General features: G+C 60.6%; 2 protein-coding genes across 2 annotated transcripts; one reads left to right on the forward strand and one right to left on the reverse strand.

Annotated features, from left to right (window-relative positions):
• The first annotated feature begins 176 nt into the window (after window positions 1-176).
• Window positions 177-3,341, forward strand: LRRC25 (leucine rich repeat containing 25). Its single transcript, XM_051769284.1, has 3 exons — window positions 177-700; window positions 891-1,769; window positions 2,484-3,341. The coding sequence occupies exons 2-3, from the start codon at window positions 916-918 to the stop codon at window positions 2,602-2,604; spliced, it is 975 nt and encodes a 324-aa protein (XP_051625244.1). The 5' UTR covers window positions 177-700; window positions 891-915; the 3' UTR covers window positions 2,605-3,341.
• Window positions 3,342-4,426: 1,085 nt separating this feature from the next.
• On the reverse strand, window positions 4,427-7,444 carry GDF15 (growth differentiation factor 15). The gene is made up of 2 exons (XM_051769277.1): window positions 6,432-7,444; window positions 4,427-5,783 (listed from the first exon to the last, which is right to left on the reverse strand). The coding sequence occupies exons 1-2, from the start codon at window positions 6,766-6,768 to the stop codon at window positions 4,990-4,992; spliced, it is 1,131 nt and encodes a 376-aa protein (XP_051625237.1). The 5' UTR covers window positions 6,769-7,444; the 3' UTR covers window positions 4,427-4,989.
• Window positions 7,445-15,070: the final 7,626 nt, after the last annotated feature.

Here is a 15,070-nt window from a genome sequence, read left to right on the forward strand (position 1 = left end):
GGAGGGAGGGGACATGGAGGGACACGGACGTGAGTGTGCACGGACACTCACATGCGGGGAGGGACACACGGACACGGATGTGGGTGGGTGGACATGGAAGGACTTGGACACCAGGGGGCGAACACGGACACGGCGGGACACGGCGGGACACAGAGGGACACAGAGGGACACAGGGGGACACGGGGGAACACGGGGGGACACGGGGGGTACACGACGGGGACACAGCAGGGGTGGGCACAAAGGAGCTTGGAAACGAGGAGTGGACAAAACCATGGTGGGCTCGGTGCACGTGGGACACCGACACGAGTGGCAACCACGGGAGGGACACCAGGATGGGGACACCCAGGGGACAGGGACACCCATCCACGCACAGAGCCCCCCAACCACCCAGCCCTGGGGTCCCTTCACATGCCGGGGGGGGGGTCCCCGTGCTGCCAGTGGGGGGGTCTATGTGCCCATGTGTGCCCCCCACCCTCGGATGCTCCCAGGGCACCGGGGACCCCCAGCCGGTGCCGGGGGGATGTTCAGCACCCCAGGAAAGGACTGCGGGGGGGGTCCGACGGGGCCAGGGGGTGCTGAGTTGGGGGGTGCTGCCCCCCTGCCCCCCCTCCGGGACCGGCTACGCCCTAACGGGGTGACACGGAGCCGCCGGACCCGCCCGTTCCTCTTCCCCGCACCAGCAGCAGCGGCCGGAGCGCAGGCGAGTCGGGGGGGGGCTGGGGCTGGGGAGGAGGGGGCAGGAAACGACCTGCTGGGACCCCCGGGAGCTGCCCAGGCCTGGGAGAGCAGGAGCAGGGTGGGGGGGGGCCGGACTGGGCTGCACTGGTTTGTGCCGCTGGGAGGGGGAATCCGGTGGAAACGAGGGTCCTGATTCCTGTTTCTCCCCCCAGGCGTTCCCGGTGTGCTGGAGGGATCATGGGGGTCCCTGCAGCTCCTCTCCTGCTGCTGCTGCTGCTGCTGCTGCTGCCCCCTGTGACCCCCACGAGCCCCACAGTCCCCGTGTCCCTCTGCTTCGGCGCGCTGGGGGGTGATGCCCAAGACCTGGACCTGAGCAACAAAACCCGTGGATGTGCCGAGCTGGACTTGGGCCCTTTCTACCAGAAGCGATGGCTGCGCCTGAGCCACAACGGCATCGAGGCCCTGAGCCCCTCATCCCGCCTCGGGCCCAGGCTGAAGGAGCTGGACCTGAGCTACAACCGGCTGCGGGAGCTGCCCGAGGGGCTCTTCACCCAGGCCGAGGCCCTGAGCACCCTGAGGCTGGAGGGGAACCCCCTCTCTGCCGTGCCCCCCGACGCCTTCCATCCCGCCCTCACCTCCCTGTCCGTGTCCTGCCGCTGCGACGTGGTGGGCACCGTCCTGGCCCCCTGCGCCCACCCGGCCACCCGCTGGTGCCGCTGCTTCACGTCCCCCCAGGAGCCCCTGAACGTCACGGAGTTCCACGGCCGGGAGTGCGGGGGCGGCGCGGGGCTGGTGGGCGGCGTGGCCGGGGCGGTGGCCGCGGTGGCCGGGCTGGTGGCCGTGGGCGCCGCCCTGGTGTGTTACCGGCGGAGCAGGGCGGGGGCCGCGGTGGCCGGGGCGGGGTGGGGGAAGCAGGACCCCGGTGCGGGCGTCCGGCAGCCCCAGTACGTAAGCCGGGACGACGGGATCGGCACCAACGAGGTCGCCGAGGTCGCCGACGTGCCCGACTACGAGAACGTCTTCGTGAGCCCCGGCACCGCCCCGGCCACCAAGCAGGGACGGGCACCGGGATGGAAGGAACAGCGGTACAGGTGAGGCTCTGGCATCCCACCCTGCTGTGCTGGCACCCCATCCCATCCCATCCCATCCCATCCTATCCCATCCCATCCCATCCCATCCCATCCCATCCCATCCCATCCCATCCCATCCCATCTCTCCCATCCCTCTCATCCCATCCCATCCTGTCCATCCTATCCCTCTCATCCCATCCCATTCTATTCTATCTATCCTTTCCATTCCCTCCCCTTCCCTCCCCTTCGCTCCCCTCCCATTCTATCCTTTCCATCCCCTCCAGTTCCCTCCCATCCCATCCCCTCCCAAGCCATCCCATCCATCCCATCCGTCCATCCCATCCCTCTCATCCCACCCCATTTTATTCTATCTATCCTTCCCATCCCATCCCATCCCATCCCATCCCATCCCATCCCATCCCATCCCATCCCATCCCATCCCATCCCATCCCATCCCATCCATCCGTCCATCCATCCATCCATTTATCCATCCATCCATCCATCATGTCCTATCCTGTTCCACCCCATCCCATCCACCCCATCCCATCCCATCCCATCCCATCCCACCCCACCCCCTGCTGTGCCATGCTGTCCAGTCCCACACATGCCACCCCGTGCCCTCCTGTCCTGTCCCATCCCACCATCCCCAAGTCCCAGGCGCTTCCAGGGCCTGAGCCTTTCCCTCCCTGACCCCTGTGACATTCACTCCCCACTGAGCCCCCCCTGCCCCCCCAGCCCCCAGGTCCCGGAGGACGAGAATTATTTCCTGGAGAGCGAGGCTGATCCCGGGGACCAGCCCATCTACGCCAACACTCTGGGCCCCACCGAGGACGTTTACATCATTCCCGACCACTGAGGGCACTGGGAGGGACTGGGGGGAGTGGGGAGGACACTGGGGGGACTGGGAGGGACCCTGCTGTCTTCCCCTGCTGTCCCCCCAGCCCAGAGGGGACAGGGCCGGGCGCTCCCCACGGCTCCACGGGTTTCCCCACGGCCGGGCCGGGCACACGGGTGGTTCCCACGCGACATTTCCTGTGGGAATGCCTCCCTGTGTGTGTGGGGGGTGGTTTTAACACCCCCCAGCCCCAGGCCCTGCCACGGCCCCAGTTCCCACCGCAGGGCTCAGCAAGGGCTGAGCTGACACTTCCCCCCGGGGCCAGTGGCCACCAACCGCGGGGACGCCTCATCCGCCGGCAGCCGGAGCCTTCCGGCCCCGGGACGCACACGGGGCCCCCGGGGAGGAGCAGGGCCAGGGGGTGACCACGGCCTTGGGTTCCTCTTCCCCTTTTGGGGCCGATGGGGAGCGCCGGGGGCAGCGCTGGCTCGGGGCTGTGCCAGGGGTTGGGCACATCCAGGCCCGGCTGTGCCCCCCGTTCTCCTCCTGCTCAATCTGCCACTTTGGGGAATGGAGCAAAAAAATCCCTGTTTTTAGTCCTCCTGGTGGGACCCTGAGTTGGGCACCCTGAGGGGAACGGCAGCCTGGGGGAGAAGGGGACCCCCCGTGCCTTGTGTGAGTGTCCCCTCATCCGTCCCCCCCCACCTTGGCCCCTGTGAGGCTTCACCGTGCCCATTAAATGGTTTAATTATCTTTAATTACCCATGGAGCTCGTGGTCTGTGGGGAGTCCTGGGCAGGACACAGGGCTTTTCCCAGTGGAAGGTCCCTGGAGCTCCAAAAGCACGTGTCCCCAAAGTGGGGGTACCAAGGGACCAGAACCCTCAAGGACAGGTCCCCAAAGCCTTTGTCCCCAAAGTGGAGGTCCCAAGGGACCAAGAGCCCCAAGGACACATCCACAGAGCCCATCTGCCCAGGGCAGGGGTCCCAAGGGACCAATACCCTCAAGGACAGATCCCCAGAGCCCATGTCCCAAAAGTGGTGGTCCCAAAGGACCAAGACCCAGGTCCCTCAAGTCCATGTCCCCAGAGTGGACATCTCCATAGCTTGTGTCCTTCAAGCCCTGGTCCCCAAGGCCCCCATTCCCAGAGTGGAGGTCCCATATCCCACATCCCCCAAGCCCAGCTGCCGAGGGGCCGGGAAGCCCGGGACACCCCTGGATCCCAGCGGGAGAGGGGACAGGACAGAGAGGAGCTGTGACCAGCACAGCCACCCCATCCAGCCGTGGTGGGGACACACCAGGTGCCCCCCACCCCCGTGGGGGGTTTCCCCCACCCCTTGGTGCCCGTGGGGTCCCAGGGCCGGAGGCACCTGGAAATCGGGTGACGGCCCCATCCTGGCTGGACGTCCCTCCCGGGGGTCAAGGCTGTGCCCAACACCCATTCCAAGGGCATAAACAACTCAAAGGTCTCTGGAGCAGTGCCCAGATATCACTGACACGCTGGCAGCGTGGCACTGGAAAGCCACGAGGATTTACCAGCAAATCCATATGGAGTCAGATCCCAAGGGAGCTGAGGGGCTCTGGTGGGAGACCCCCCCCCAAGCCAGCTGTGCAGGAGGAGCAGCCAGAATCCCTGTTCCCATCACTTTATTCATTGACATTATTATATCCTTCCTGTTTTGTGGAAATATATAAAGTACAAATAGACAAAAAAAAAAAAAAAAACAACCTTGTTTCCCCCCCCAAAAAAGTTGCTTCGCTATAAAATACAATAAATTAGAAATAAATAAGGGGGTTCTATAAATAAGTCTATTCTACTATTCTATCAATAAATAAGAGCAGAGAAGGAGGGATGGGGTGGGATGTGGACACCCAGGGACAGACCCACCCCGGCCCCTTTGGGGTACCTCAGGTGGGAAGATAAAATGAAGTATGGATTAATAAAACAAAATATAGATTTAATAAATAAAATATGGATTTAAATAAGAAAAGAGAGGAGGGGATATGTTGTTGTGGAGAGGAATCCAAAACTGGAGAACCCAGGGCTGAGTCAGAGCTGAAAGCCCCAGAGTGGAACTGGAGAATCTGGGGCTAAACTGGACAGGGGAGATGGGTCTGATGTGAAGGCACTTGGTGCCAGGGGGTCTGGATTTTGGGATGCTGAAGCTGGAGGTTCTGAGGCTGAGCTCAGTGGTGGAGCCAGGTCTGGCGTGGAGTCATTTGGTGCCACAGGGTGTGGATTTGGGGACGCTGGAGCTGGAGATTCTTGGGGCTGAGCTGGGTTGGTGGAGTCGGGGCTGGCTTGGAGGCACTTAATGCCACAGAATCTGAATTTTGGGATGCTGGAGCTGCCAGGGGGCCTCACCTGGGCAGCGACACGTCCCGGTTGGAGCCACCGGCGATGCCATCAGGCACAGTGGCACCTGGTGACCAACATGTCCTCGAAGACGCTGGAGACCAGCCTGCCCTCGCCGTCGTAGTGCATCAGCACCATGGGGTCGTACCCAGCAGGGACACAGCAGGGAGGGGGGGTGGCCTTGGACAGGGAATGCACTCGGGACTTGATCTGGGCGTGCATGTTGGCCGGCTTGTAGTTGTGGGGGCAGGAGCCCTCGCAGAACCTCATGTAGTAGCTGTGGGGGGCGATGACCCAGTCCGACCAGCCGATGTCCTGGAAGGAGACCTTCAGCGACTTCAGGCAACACTTCCCGTCGCTCTTCCCGCACTCCTCCTCCAGCCCCCGGGCTCTCCTGGCCCCCCGAGCCGTGTTCTCCTGGGTTTCCACCTCCAGCACCAGCGTCTCCCCCTCTGAAGTGGCCAGTGCGGCCGAGACGTTGGCTGTGAAGTCCAGCTGCAGGCGCAGCGTGGCCTCGGGACCGGCCACCCAGGGCCGGATGGCTGCTGTCACATCCAGGCTCCGGGAATCGGGGTCCAGCTCTCGGCTCTGCACGAGCTGGGGGGTCTCTTGGTCCCCCTGCAGGGCGTAGATGGTGACCCGGGGGGGCTCCGAGGCGCCGCGCGGGGACATCTCGGGGGACGGCGGCGACCGCTTGAAGAGCTTCAGCTCCGCCTGAACCACCTGGAGCTGCCGCTGGAATTCCTCGGCGCGGGAGAGCAGGAGGTGGTAGCGGTGGGGACCGCGGGGGTCCTGGTGTCCCTGGGAGTCCCCGTGTCCCTGCGGGATGTCCGGCCAGCTCAGCACTGCGAGGACAGAAGGGACAGCTGATGTAAGAGCCCGCAGTTCCCCCGTCAGCCCAGGCTTGTGACCAGCCCCGCTCAGGCAGCCGAACCACCGCTCCCGGGGAATCCCCCAAATCCCCGGGGGTGTTGGAAATTCATCCCTACCCTCAGATCGCTCAGGACCCACCATCTCCAGGGACCCTCGAGATGGAGGGTCTCAGTTTTGCCGGTGCCAGAGCAGGTACCCCGCACTGGGGCACCCCCACCCCTCTCCCCGGCTGTCCCCGCACCAGCCCAAGCAGCAAGAGCAGAATATTCCCCTAAATCCCCCCAGATTCAGATAAACCCCCCAAACTCGGGTTCGGATGGCACCTCCCCTCCGCTCACCCCCAAACCACCCCGAGCCCCACTCCGAGCCCCCCGAGCCGCCGATTAAAAGCTTCCATCCCAAATTCCCTGCTCTTGGTGTTTTTAAGCAAAACAGCCCCAACAGCGGCTCCTCCCCTCTTCCAGGGCAAAGGAAGCCGCGGGACGAGGATGCCCGTGGCCACCGTGCTGCATGCCCGGTCATGTCCCGACAGTGCCCGGCTGCGGGACGCGCTGGGACACGCGGGGACACACGCGTGTGTCGGGGGGATGAGGGTCGTGGAATGACAGGGAGTCACTTACGGATGGGGGTCAGGCGGTGCAAACGCCGGGTCCTGGGCATGGATTCCTCCTCCTCCTCCTCTTCCCGGCTCCGGTTCCCTGCCAGCTCTGCCACTTTCTGCTGGTAGAGCCGCTGCGCTCTCTGGATGCTCTCCTGGTCCGGCTGGTGCCGGATGACGGGGGGAGCCGGCATTCCCAGCCGCTCCAGGATCCCCTTTTTGACGGCTTCCAGCTGGAGCCTGTCCTGGTCCCACGTGAGGGGCAGGGAATCCACGGCGGCGAGGGGCAGAAGGAGCTGGAGGCAGGTGAGGGTGGCCCAGACATCCCTCAGCGCTCCGGGCATCGCGCTCCTCGGCATCCTGCAGCTCCCGGGGCAGCCTTTACTCCCGAATCTCGTGCAAAGGCTGGACGTGCTGCCAGGGGAATGAATGAACTGGACCAGACCAGACTTTATAGGAGCCGAACTTTGCCCGCCCTCCTGCCGTGGGTGACAGAGTAAACTCCCAGCAGGAATTTCTCCTCTGGGATTTTGCACGAAAGGTTCTGGCAGTGCTGGAGCCCGGACGATTTACAAGCCGGTTTGAAGCTGCAGAGACAAGAAAGTCTGGAATACTATTTCTCAGCAACAATTATCCCACCATCTTCCGCTTCCCGTTTCCCCCACGGGATCCCGTGGCTGGGGGAATCCCCCTCACCTCCCCCAGCGGGTGGCAGGGGGAGATGGAGAGGGGATGCTGCGCAGCATTCCGGCGCGGCTCGTCCATCCCTGCATCCTCAGCCACCTTCCCTGCCTGTCGCCTCGCCCCGGTGCCTATTATCACACGAGGGGGCTGATCCAGACGCACGCAGCCCCTTCCCGAAATCCCACCGAGGCGGGAATGGGGCGGGGAGGAGGAGCTGGGCTGCCGGGCTCGTGCCGGGTGCGCGCCCGCGGGAGGAGTGGGATCAACCCTGGACCTTGTCCCACCAAACCGGCTGCTGGCACCGGTTCCTCCGTGCAGGTGTGGCCGAGAGGGGTGGGTATGTCCCGTGTCCCGATCCTTCTGAAGCAACTGTGGCACCGGGTTACATCATCATCATCCTCCCAAATGGAGCCAGGCAGGACGGAGCCTGCCACCAATCCGGCGGGGCCACGTGTGTGCCGGGCAGCGGCCGTGCCAGACCAGGGCTAGGGAGGAGAAAATCCACGGGGGGAACGAGCCACGGAGGTTGGCACGGGACCACCCGCCTCCCGCCTTCTCCTCGGGGATGCTTGGACCCAAAAAACACGAGCGGGGGGACGAGGAACGGCCGGTGGGATGAGTTGGACGGGCAGGTCCTCCCAGGGCAGGCGAGGCTGTTCCCAAACGCCCTGAAGTTGATCCAAGTGCCTGGTCTTCAGCTGTGCTCCTGCCAGGGGGTGAACGTGCACGCAGTAATCCCGTGATTTAGAGCTGTTTATCCCCCTGCTTCTCCTCGGGCTTTTCTCACCCGGCTTCTCAAGGGGGTTGCCTGAGGCAAAGCCAAGAACAAACGTTTCACCCTAAAACCCGGGAAAGGAGAAGTTTGTCAGGATGACCAGCATCGTGTGGGGGGGATTGCCCTGGCTCTGGCTCTGCTGCCCGGCTCTGGAGCCGTCCTTGCAGTGGGATGGGTGAGGAGGAGCTGGAGTTTTTCTCTTCCCAGGGCATCCAGTTTGGGTGAAACCCCATTTGTGGTTCCCAGGGAAACGTTGCAGCCTCGTTTATCTCCAGGGCCTCATCCCGTGTGGATTTGGGCACCATCCTGCTGCTGCCATGCGTGGGGCATTACCCAGCCCTCCAGCAGCTGGGCAGGGATGAACCTCCCTCCTGGAGCATCTTCCCATCGGGGATCCTTAGGGAGTTTCCAGAGCACCAAACCCACTGCGATCCCTCTCCCAGGGATTTTGTCAGCTGGGGTGATTGCAATCCTTCATCCTCCTCACTCCAAGGAGGAAGGGAGAGGGAGCATCACCCAGGAGGATCACAAACCTCTGGCTACCACCCTGAGGCAGAACCATCACCATCACGTCACCCCCTCCACTCCGGTCATCTCCGTGTCCCCAGCAGGTGCCAGCCCGGCCACCAGCCCCTTCCACCACCCACATGGTGCCAAAAGTGCTCATCCAGAGCTGAAACGGAGCCCTCGGAATGTCCAGGCAGGGGAAGAGGCCCCGACCCCTTCGACCACATTGAGCAAGACCCAGCAACCCCCGAAATCCCGAAGTTCTGCTTTTGCAGTGGATTCTCTCTCCGTGGGCGCGAGCCCCATCCCGGAGTGACGCACGGCCCCGCCGCTCCCGGAGCACCAAAGGCTGCTGGAGCCGGATGTTTTCCCCCCTGAAAGGCGCCAGCCCTGGAAGTCGGAGATTTACAGTCCGGCTGAAGCCATAAAACAGGGATTTTGGGAGCTGGTTTGATTCCCGACCGAGCGATGATGAAATGTCCCAGCGTGTCCTCACCAGCCTGCAAGAGGGGATTGCGCAGCCTCCGCTCCATCCCACGTTTCCTCCCGGCTCTTCCCGGGCCGTTAGCACATCCTTTGGCGTCGGAAGGTCAGGTTTATGGAGGTCAGGTTTATGGAGGTCAGGTTTATGAAGGTCAGGTTTTTGGAGGTCAGGTTTATGAAGGTCAGGTTTATGGAGGTCAGGTTTATGAAGGTCAGGTTTATCCAACGCCTCTTCCCGGCGGGATTGAAGGCTCCTCTCCACTTAGTGCATCCTCTGTGGGTCCCTCAGCCCGGCACAGATCCCACCTACCTGGCAGGGATCTAGAGCAGGGAAGACCGTGGGATTGCTGTTCCCAGGGACTCCTGGAGCTCAGAGCACCTGAGATGGGATGAGGGAGAGCAGGAGCTGATGCCACAGGGCTGTCGCTTCTCCACACACATCAAACAGGAGAGAAATTGGGGGATCTGGTGATTAAAGCATCACACAGAGATCCAGCGGCTGGAAAGGCTGCTGGGAAGTTCAGGAAAAGCTCAGAGCATGCACTGCTGAGCCTGGGAAGGTGTGGAAGTGTCCAAGGCCAGGTTGGATGAAGCTTGGAGCAACCTGGGGTAGTGGAAGGTGTCCTGGCCCATGGCAGGGGGTGGAACTGGGTGGGCTTTAATGTCCCTTCCAAGTCAAACCATTCCATGATTCCCTGTAAATAGCCTTTTTCCCTTCTCTCCATCTCCAGGGGAGGGGTGGGAAGCGTGGTGGGGGTGGTGGGTGCCATCCCAGAGCCCCCCCATGGCTGAGACCGAGGGGAAGAAGCCGCCTCGCAAATGCTGAGATTAAACTTCTAAAAAACCCAGGAAGGGGAACATGAACATGAGTCACTTCCCCACGGAACGTGGGCTGGATGCAGCCCTGAACTTGAACCAGCTGGAGCAGGACTTGGAGTGGGACTGGAGAAGCTCCTGGTGCCGTGTTGGATCCGAGGACAAAACCCCAAACTGGCCACAGGCAACGGGGGCTCCTCAAAATCCATCCTTCCCCCTGATCCTTGGGATGGTGGTCAAGGGGCTGCCCCTGCCCTGCCCTCCCAGCTCTGGTGGGGGGACACTGAGAGGGGGGAGAGCACAGATGAGGGGGCTCCAGAGGGCTTCTATTGCCCCCAAAAAGCAGGAAATCCCCCCCAGCTGCACGAGCTGGCAGAAACCTCGGGGTGTTTTTTTTGGTAGAGTTCCTTATCACAAGCGGTGAGAGGGGAAGTGCTGCCCTCCAGATTTTGAGTCTCTCAGTTCCTTGCAGCTGTCGGGCAAAGAGATCCCAAAAACACGCTGAGAGCCCCTCAGGAACAGGGGGGCATCACCCCATGACCCACAGAGGGGGGTTACAGCTCCCAGCACCCAGAGCTTCCCACTGCCAGGCAAACAGTGCCGGATCAGGTGCTCCCCACGTCCCTCAGGGACCTCGTTGCACCCTGAAATCACTTGGGCTGAGCAGTGGAGGAGGAAAACCCCCTGAAAAACGAGGCAAATAGTGCTTTCCCACGGTGTATTTTTCCAAAGGATAAGATGGGAAGAGCAGCCTGGCTGCTGCTGCCGCCACAGGGAGATCCAAGCTGCCCTTTAGGGGTTGGTCTCGAGGGAAGGTGGGGCTGGAAGCACCTCTGGCACTTCCAGGGATAATTCAGAGAGAGAAAACCCTGAGGGGAAGGGGAAGAACCCGGCCAGGCCCCCGGTGGCAGGGATCACATCCCGGATTTACGAGGGGATTGCGGCTCCACCCTGTCTCATTTCGGGTCTGGGGATGGGCACAGAGGGATGGGAGATGGGGCTTTCCCTCTGCTGCCGGCGTGGGATGTTTGGGAAGCCACATCCAGTGTTTTCCCAGTGCTGCCACCACGGAGTGGTGGAGTGGAGGCCGAGGTGACCTTTGGATGTTTCCCAACTAAAGACAACCAGGGCGAGCAAAACAAAGCAGCTTTTTGCCCCCATCCCAGCAGGAATCACATTTTCCCCCCCCCCCCCCCTTTGCTCCGAAGTTTACGGCATCTCCCAAAAACGAGACTTCTGCTCCACTTGGACGAAGACATTCCTGCCTCCGGGTCAACGATTAACTCGGGTTCCCGGCCCCCCTCGGCCCCGGGGAAGGGCAGGAAATGCCTCCCATCCGACCGCCGAAAACGGGAACGGGGCTTGGGAAACCCTCGGTCATGCCACCGGCGCCTTCCTCACGGAGATGCTCTGGCCACCAGGATGTTCTCAGCTCCCAAGGAGCATCTTTCCCGGAGGGATTCCCGGGACACGGGGATTGCCGGGCCAGGGGGATTCCTGGGTGGGCTCTGGTGAGGATGCTTTGTGGTTTGTGGTGGTGTTTCCCCATCAGAAGGTGTAATAAACACCTTGAGGGCATCATGGAGCTGGACTTCATGGGTTTTGTGGGTCTCTTCCAGCTCAGGATATTCAGGATCATCTGCAGGAGCAGCTGGGAACGAGCTCAACCCAAGCAGGATTGATGTGGGTTATTGAGATTGTTATTGAGAAGCAGCTTTAAAAAGCAGCTTTTCCACGGTGGGAGCCTCTTTCTGTTCCATGGGAGATGCCTCTTGACCCTCCAGTGTGCCCAAACAGCCCCTTCCCTCCATTTTCCAGGAGGTATTCCCAGACCAAGGCTTTTGGGAGCATTGTGATCCCTTGGGATGGTGGGGCCGAACCCAGGAGTGGAGCACGAGGCTCCAAAGGGACCCAGATGAGCTCTAAATTCTTCCTCCAAAAATCTTTCCAACATGGAGCAGAAGGGGAAAACGGATGAAAGGAACATAATCCAACCTGGGCACATTCCAGAGCAGCATCTCCTTTTCCCAGGGAAATCCTTGGGAGACACTACAAGGGATAGACAACCCAGAAATCTCCTTAAAACTGAAGGATTTTAAGGGTCTGGATGTTTGTTTGTTTGTTTTAAGTGATGGGAAAAATAGATGAAGGAAATCAAATCCAACCTGGGCACATCCCAGAACAGCATCTCTTTTACTAAGGGAACCCTTAAGACATGGAAAAAAGGGAAGGTTAACCCAGAAAGCTCCTTAAAACTGAAGGATTTTAAGGGTCTGGATGTTTGGTTTTTGCTTTTTTTTTTTTTTTAAGTGATGGGAAAAATATAGATGAAGGAAATCAAATCCAACCTGGGCACGTCCCAGAACAGCATCTCTTCCACCAAGGAAGATGCTCCAAGGGAAGGACAACCTTAAAACTGTAGGATTTTAAGAACCTGGATGGGGTTTTTTTTGGAGCACAAGGCACAGCTTTGAACGAGGAATGAGGGTGGAAGGTGATAGAGAATTCCACGAAGTTGCCGTTAGCCCGACCTCCAGCAGAAACAAACGGATTTATTTGTGATCCCAAACATGGACCAGGCTCCACGTGCCTGTCAGGAGGGAATTAGTCACCGGAGCATGACTCGGGAAAGGGTTGTGTACACAGGGCACGTTGCTCCCGCATGGAGCATCCACAGCAGCGTGGAGCAGCTGGAGAGAGGAGCAGCAAGAAGGGATTTTTTTCCCCCCCCAGGCTGGTTGGGAACCGGCCAAGAAAATCCCACCCTGCAGCAGAGGTTGGTGGAGAACGTCCCGGTGTATCCCCTGGAAGGCGGGATCCAGGTGGGACCACCCGGTAGCAGGGAAAGGGAAGCGCCGTGGGAGGTCACGGTGAGGAGCCCTTGGAATGGGGGAAGAGGCAGGCAGAGCATCATCCCTGTGATGGGAAGCTCATGCTGGGAATTCTTGGCTGTGCTGGGAGGCTTTTCATCCCCAGGAGCCCATCCCAGGGCGGGAGAGGCAGCGAATCCTGCTCTGGGACATGTGTGGGACACGTGCTGGGGCATGTCCTGGACCTGCTCTGGGACCTGTCCTGGCACCTGCCCTGGTACCTGTCCTGGGACCTGCTTGAGATCTTGGGATCCCAAATTCTTGGGATTTGCTCTGGGACCTGCTTGGGATCTGCCCTGGGACTTGCTTGGGACCTGTCCTGGGATTTGCTCTGGGACATATCCTGGCTTGTGCCCTGAGACCTGCCCTGGGATTTGCTCTGGGATCTGCTTGGGATCTGCCCTGGGATTTGTGCTGGGACCTGTCCCGGGACCTGCTTGGGACCTGTCCTAGGACATGTCTTGGGACCTGCTCTGGGATTTGCTCTAGGACCTGCTTGGGATTTGCCCTTGGATTTGCCCTTGGACATGCCCTGGGACCTGCCTGCACATGCCCCACCGGAGGCAGCGAGGGCTGCTGGGAGCAGGCAGGAAATTCCAGCCATTCCCCTGCCCCAGATCTGAGGCCCTGGAAGCTCCGGGGAGCAGCGGCTGCGGGAGAGGGTGGGCTCTCCTCGGGCACCTTTGCCTGAGCTCAGCTTTGATTTGCAAGCTGGGAAACCACGGGGAGGGAGCAGCCTGCCAGATGGACGCTGCCCAAAATTCCCACCTCGTTTGGGAAGGGTTTGGAAGGCTGGAAGAGAGGGGGGAGCAGAGTAGGATGTTAAAGGAAAGAATTAAGATCTACGAGGGGCCAGTCCACCGAAGGCATCTCCTCCGTGAATCTCTGGATCTCCACCAAGGAATCCCAGTGGGATGCTCCAGGATGAGCCTCCTCAGCACCGGCAAAGCCTTGGATCTGTCCCTCCAGGGAGCTGTTTGCAAAATGACCTCATGGACACATGACATGCCCGGAACGTGACATGCCCGAAACATGACATCACCCCCGGGAGCACCGTGCAGGAAACGTTTATCACCTTATAAAGGGAATTAAAAGGGGAGTGATGTCATCAGGGGGCGGCTCAGGGAGCTCCAGTCCTGGCTCACCTGGGAGGGAGATCCCAAATTCCCAGTGCCCAGCACGTGCTGGGTGTTGGTGGGGGGAATAAAAGCTCTGTCTCCCAGAAAAGGCTGGAGAACCCGGCAAGATCACCGTGGCAGCTCAGGAAAAAACCCCCAACATTCCCACAAAAAAGGCAGAGGAAAAGCAGAGATTCCTGAAGAACTGGGGTGTTTTCCTTTCTGATCCCTCCCCCCTCCTGGCACAAACCAGCACCTTTTCCTACCATCTCTGCAACATCAGGAGAGTCAGGACCAGGAGAAGCCCCCAGGACCACGCTGGAGCTGTGGAGGGGTTGGATTGTCCCCAAGTCCTGGATTAACCTGGATCTGTGGAGGGGTTGCACCCTCTGGCTGCCCTGGATCAACCAGGAGCCATCCAGGATCCTGCTTCCAGGATCCAGGATCCAGCACCACATCCCAGATCAGGTTGGATTTGTGGAGGGGTTGCACTCTCCATCTGTCCTGGATAGACCAGGAGCTATCCAGGACCCTGGTTCCAGGATCCAGCCCCACATCCCAGATCAGGCTGGATCTGTGAAGGTGCTGCACCTCTGGCTGTCCCGGATCAACCTGGAGCTGTCCAGGTGTTGCACCCTCTCCCCATCGTGGATCAACCTGGATCTGTGAAGGTGTTGCACCTCTGGCTATCCTGGATCAACCAGGAGCCATCCAGGATCCTGCTTCCAGGGTCCAGGATCCAGCCCCAATCCCAGATCAGGCCGGATCTGTGAAGGTGTTGCACCCTCTGGTTGCCCTGGATCAACCAGGAGCCATCCAGGATCCAGGATCCAGCCCCACATCCCAGATCAGGCTGGATCTGTGAAGGTGTTAGACCTCTGGCTGTCCTGGATCAACCAGGAGCCATCCAGGATCCTGCTTCCAGGGTCCAGGATCCAGGATCCAGCCCCACATCCCAGATCAGGCTGAATCTGTGAAGGTGTTGCACCTCTGGCTGTCCTGGATCAAGCTGGAGCCATCCAGGTGTTGCACCTTCCCCCTGTCCCAGATCAAGCTGGAGCCATCCAGGTGTTTTTTTACCTTCCCCATGTCCTGGGCCAACCTGGATCCGTGCAGGGGGTCACCCCCCTCCCAGGTCCCCGCTGTCCCACTCTGGGGTGACACCAAGCACAACGTGCCTGTATGGCAGCACCATCTGGTGGCACCAGCCCTCCCAGTCATCCCAGTTTGCTCCCAGTCAGGCCCAGTGGCAGCAGGAATAGGGAGAGAACCCTTAAAACAGTCAGCAAAGCACTTCCATCCCCGTGGAGGGGTTTAAAGGACGCGTGGTCGTGGTTTAGGGTGGGACAGGGGGAAGGGGTTTTTGTAACCTCAAAAAACAACCGGGGTTAAAAACAACACGGTGGAG

This window comes from Manacus candei, unplaced genomic scaffold (genome assembly GCF_025592945.1).
Source record: "Manacus candei isolate 608988 ecotype Guabito, Panama unplaced genomic scaffold, ASM2559294v1 h1tg000106l, whole genome shotgun sequence".
NCBI lineage: Eukaryota > Metazoa > Chordata > Aves > Passeriformes > Pipridae > Manacus > Manacus candei.

What these genes read in the sequence shown, in the direction of transcription:
- LRRC25 (XM_051769284.1), top strand. Translation starts at nt 916, where the DNA reads ATGGGGGTCCCTGCAGCTCCTCTCCTGCTGCTGCTGCTGCTGCTGCTG. An exon ending in TGGAAGGAACAGCGGTACAG is followed by an intron (nt 1,770 to 2,483) that starts GTGAGGCTCTGG and finishes CTGCCCCCCCAG; the next exon opens with CCCCCAGGTCCCGGAGGACG.
- GDF15 (XM_051769277.1), bottom strand. Translation starts at nt 6,768, where the DNA reads ATGCCGAGGAGCGCGATGCCCGGAGCGCTGAGGGATGTCTGGGCCACC. An exon ending in GCACCGCCTGACCCCCATCC is followed by an intron (nt 5,784 to 6,431) that starts GTAAGTGACTCC and finishes CTGTCCTCGCAG; the next exon opens with TGCTGAGCTGGCCGGACATC.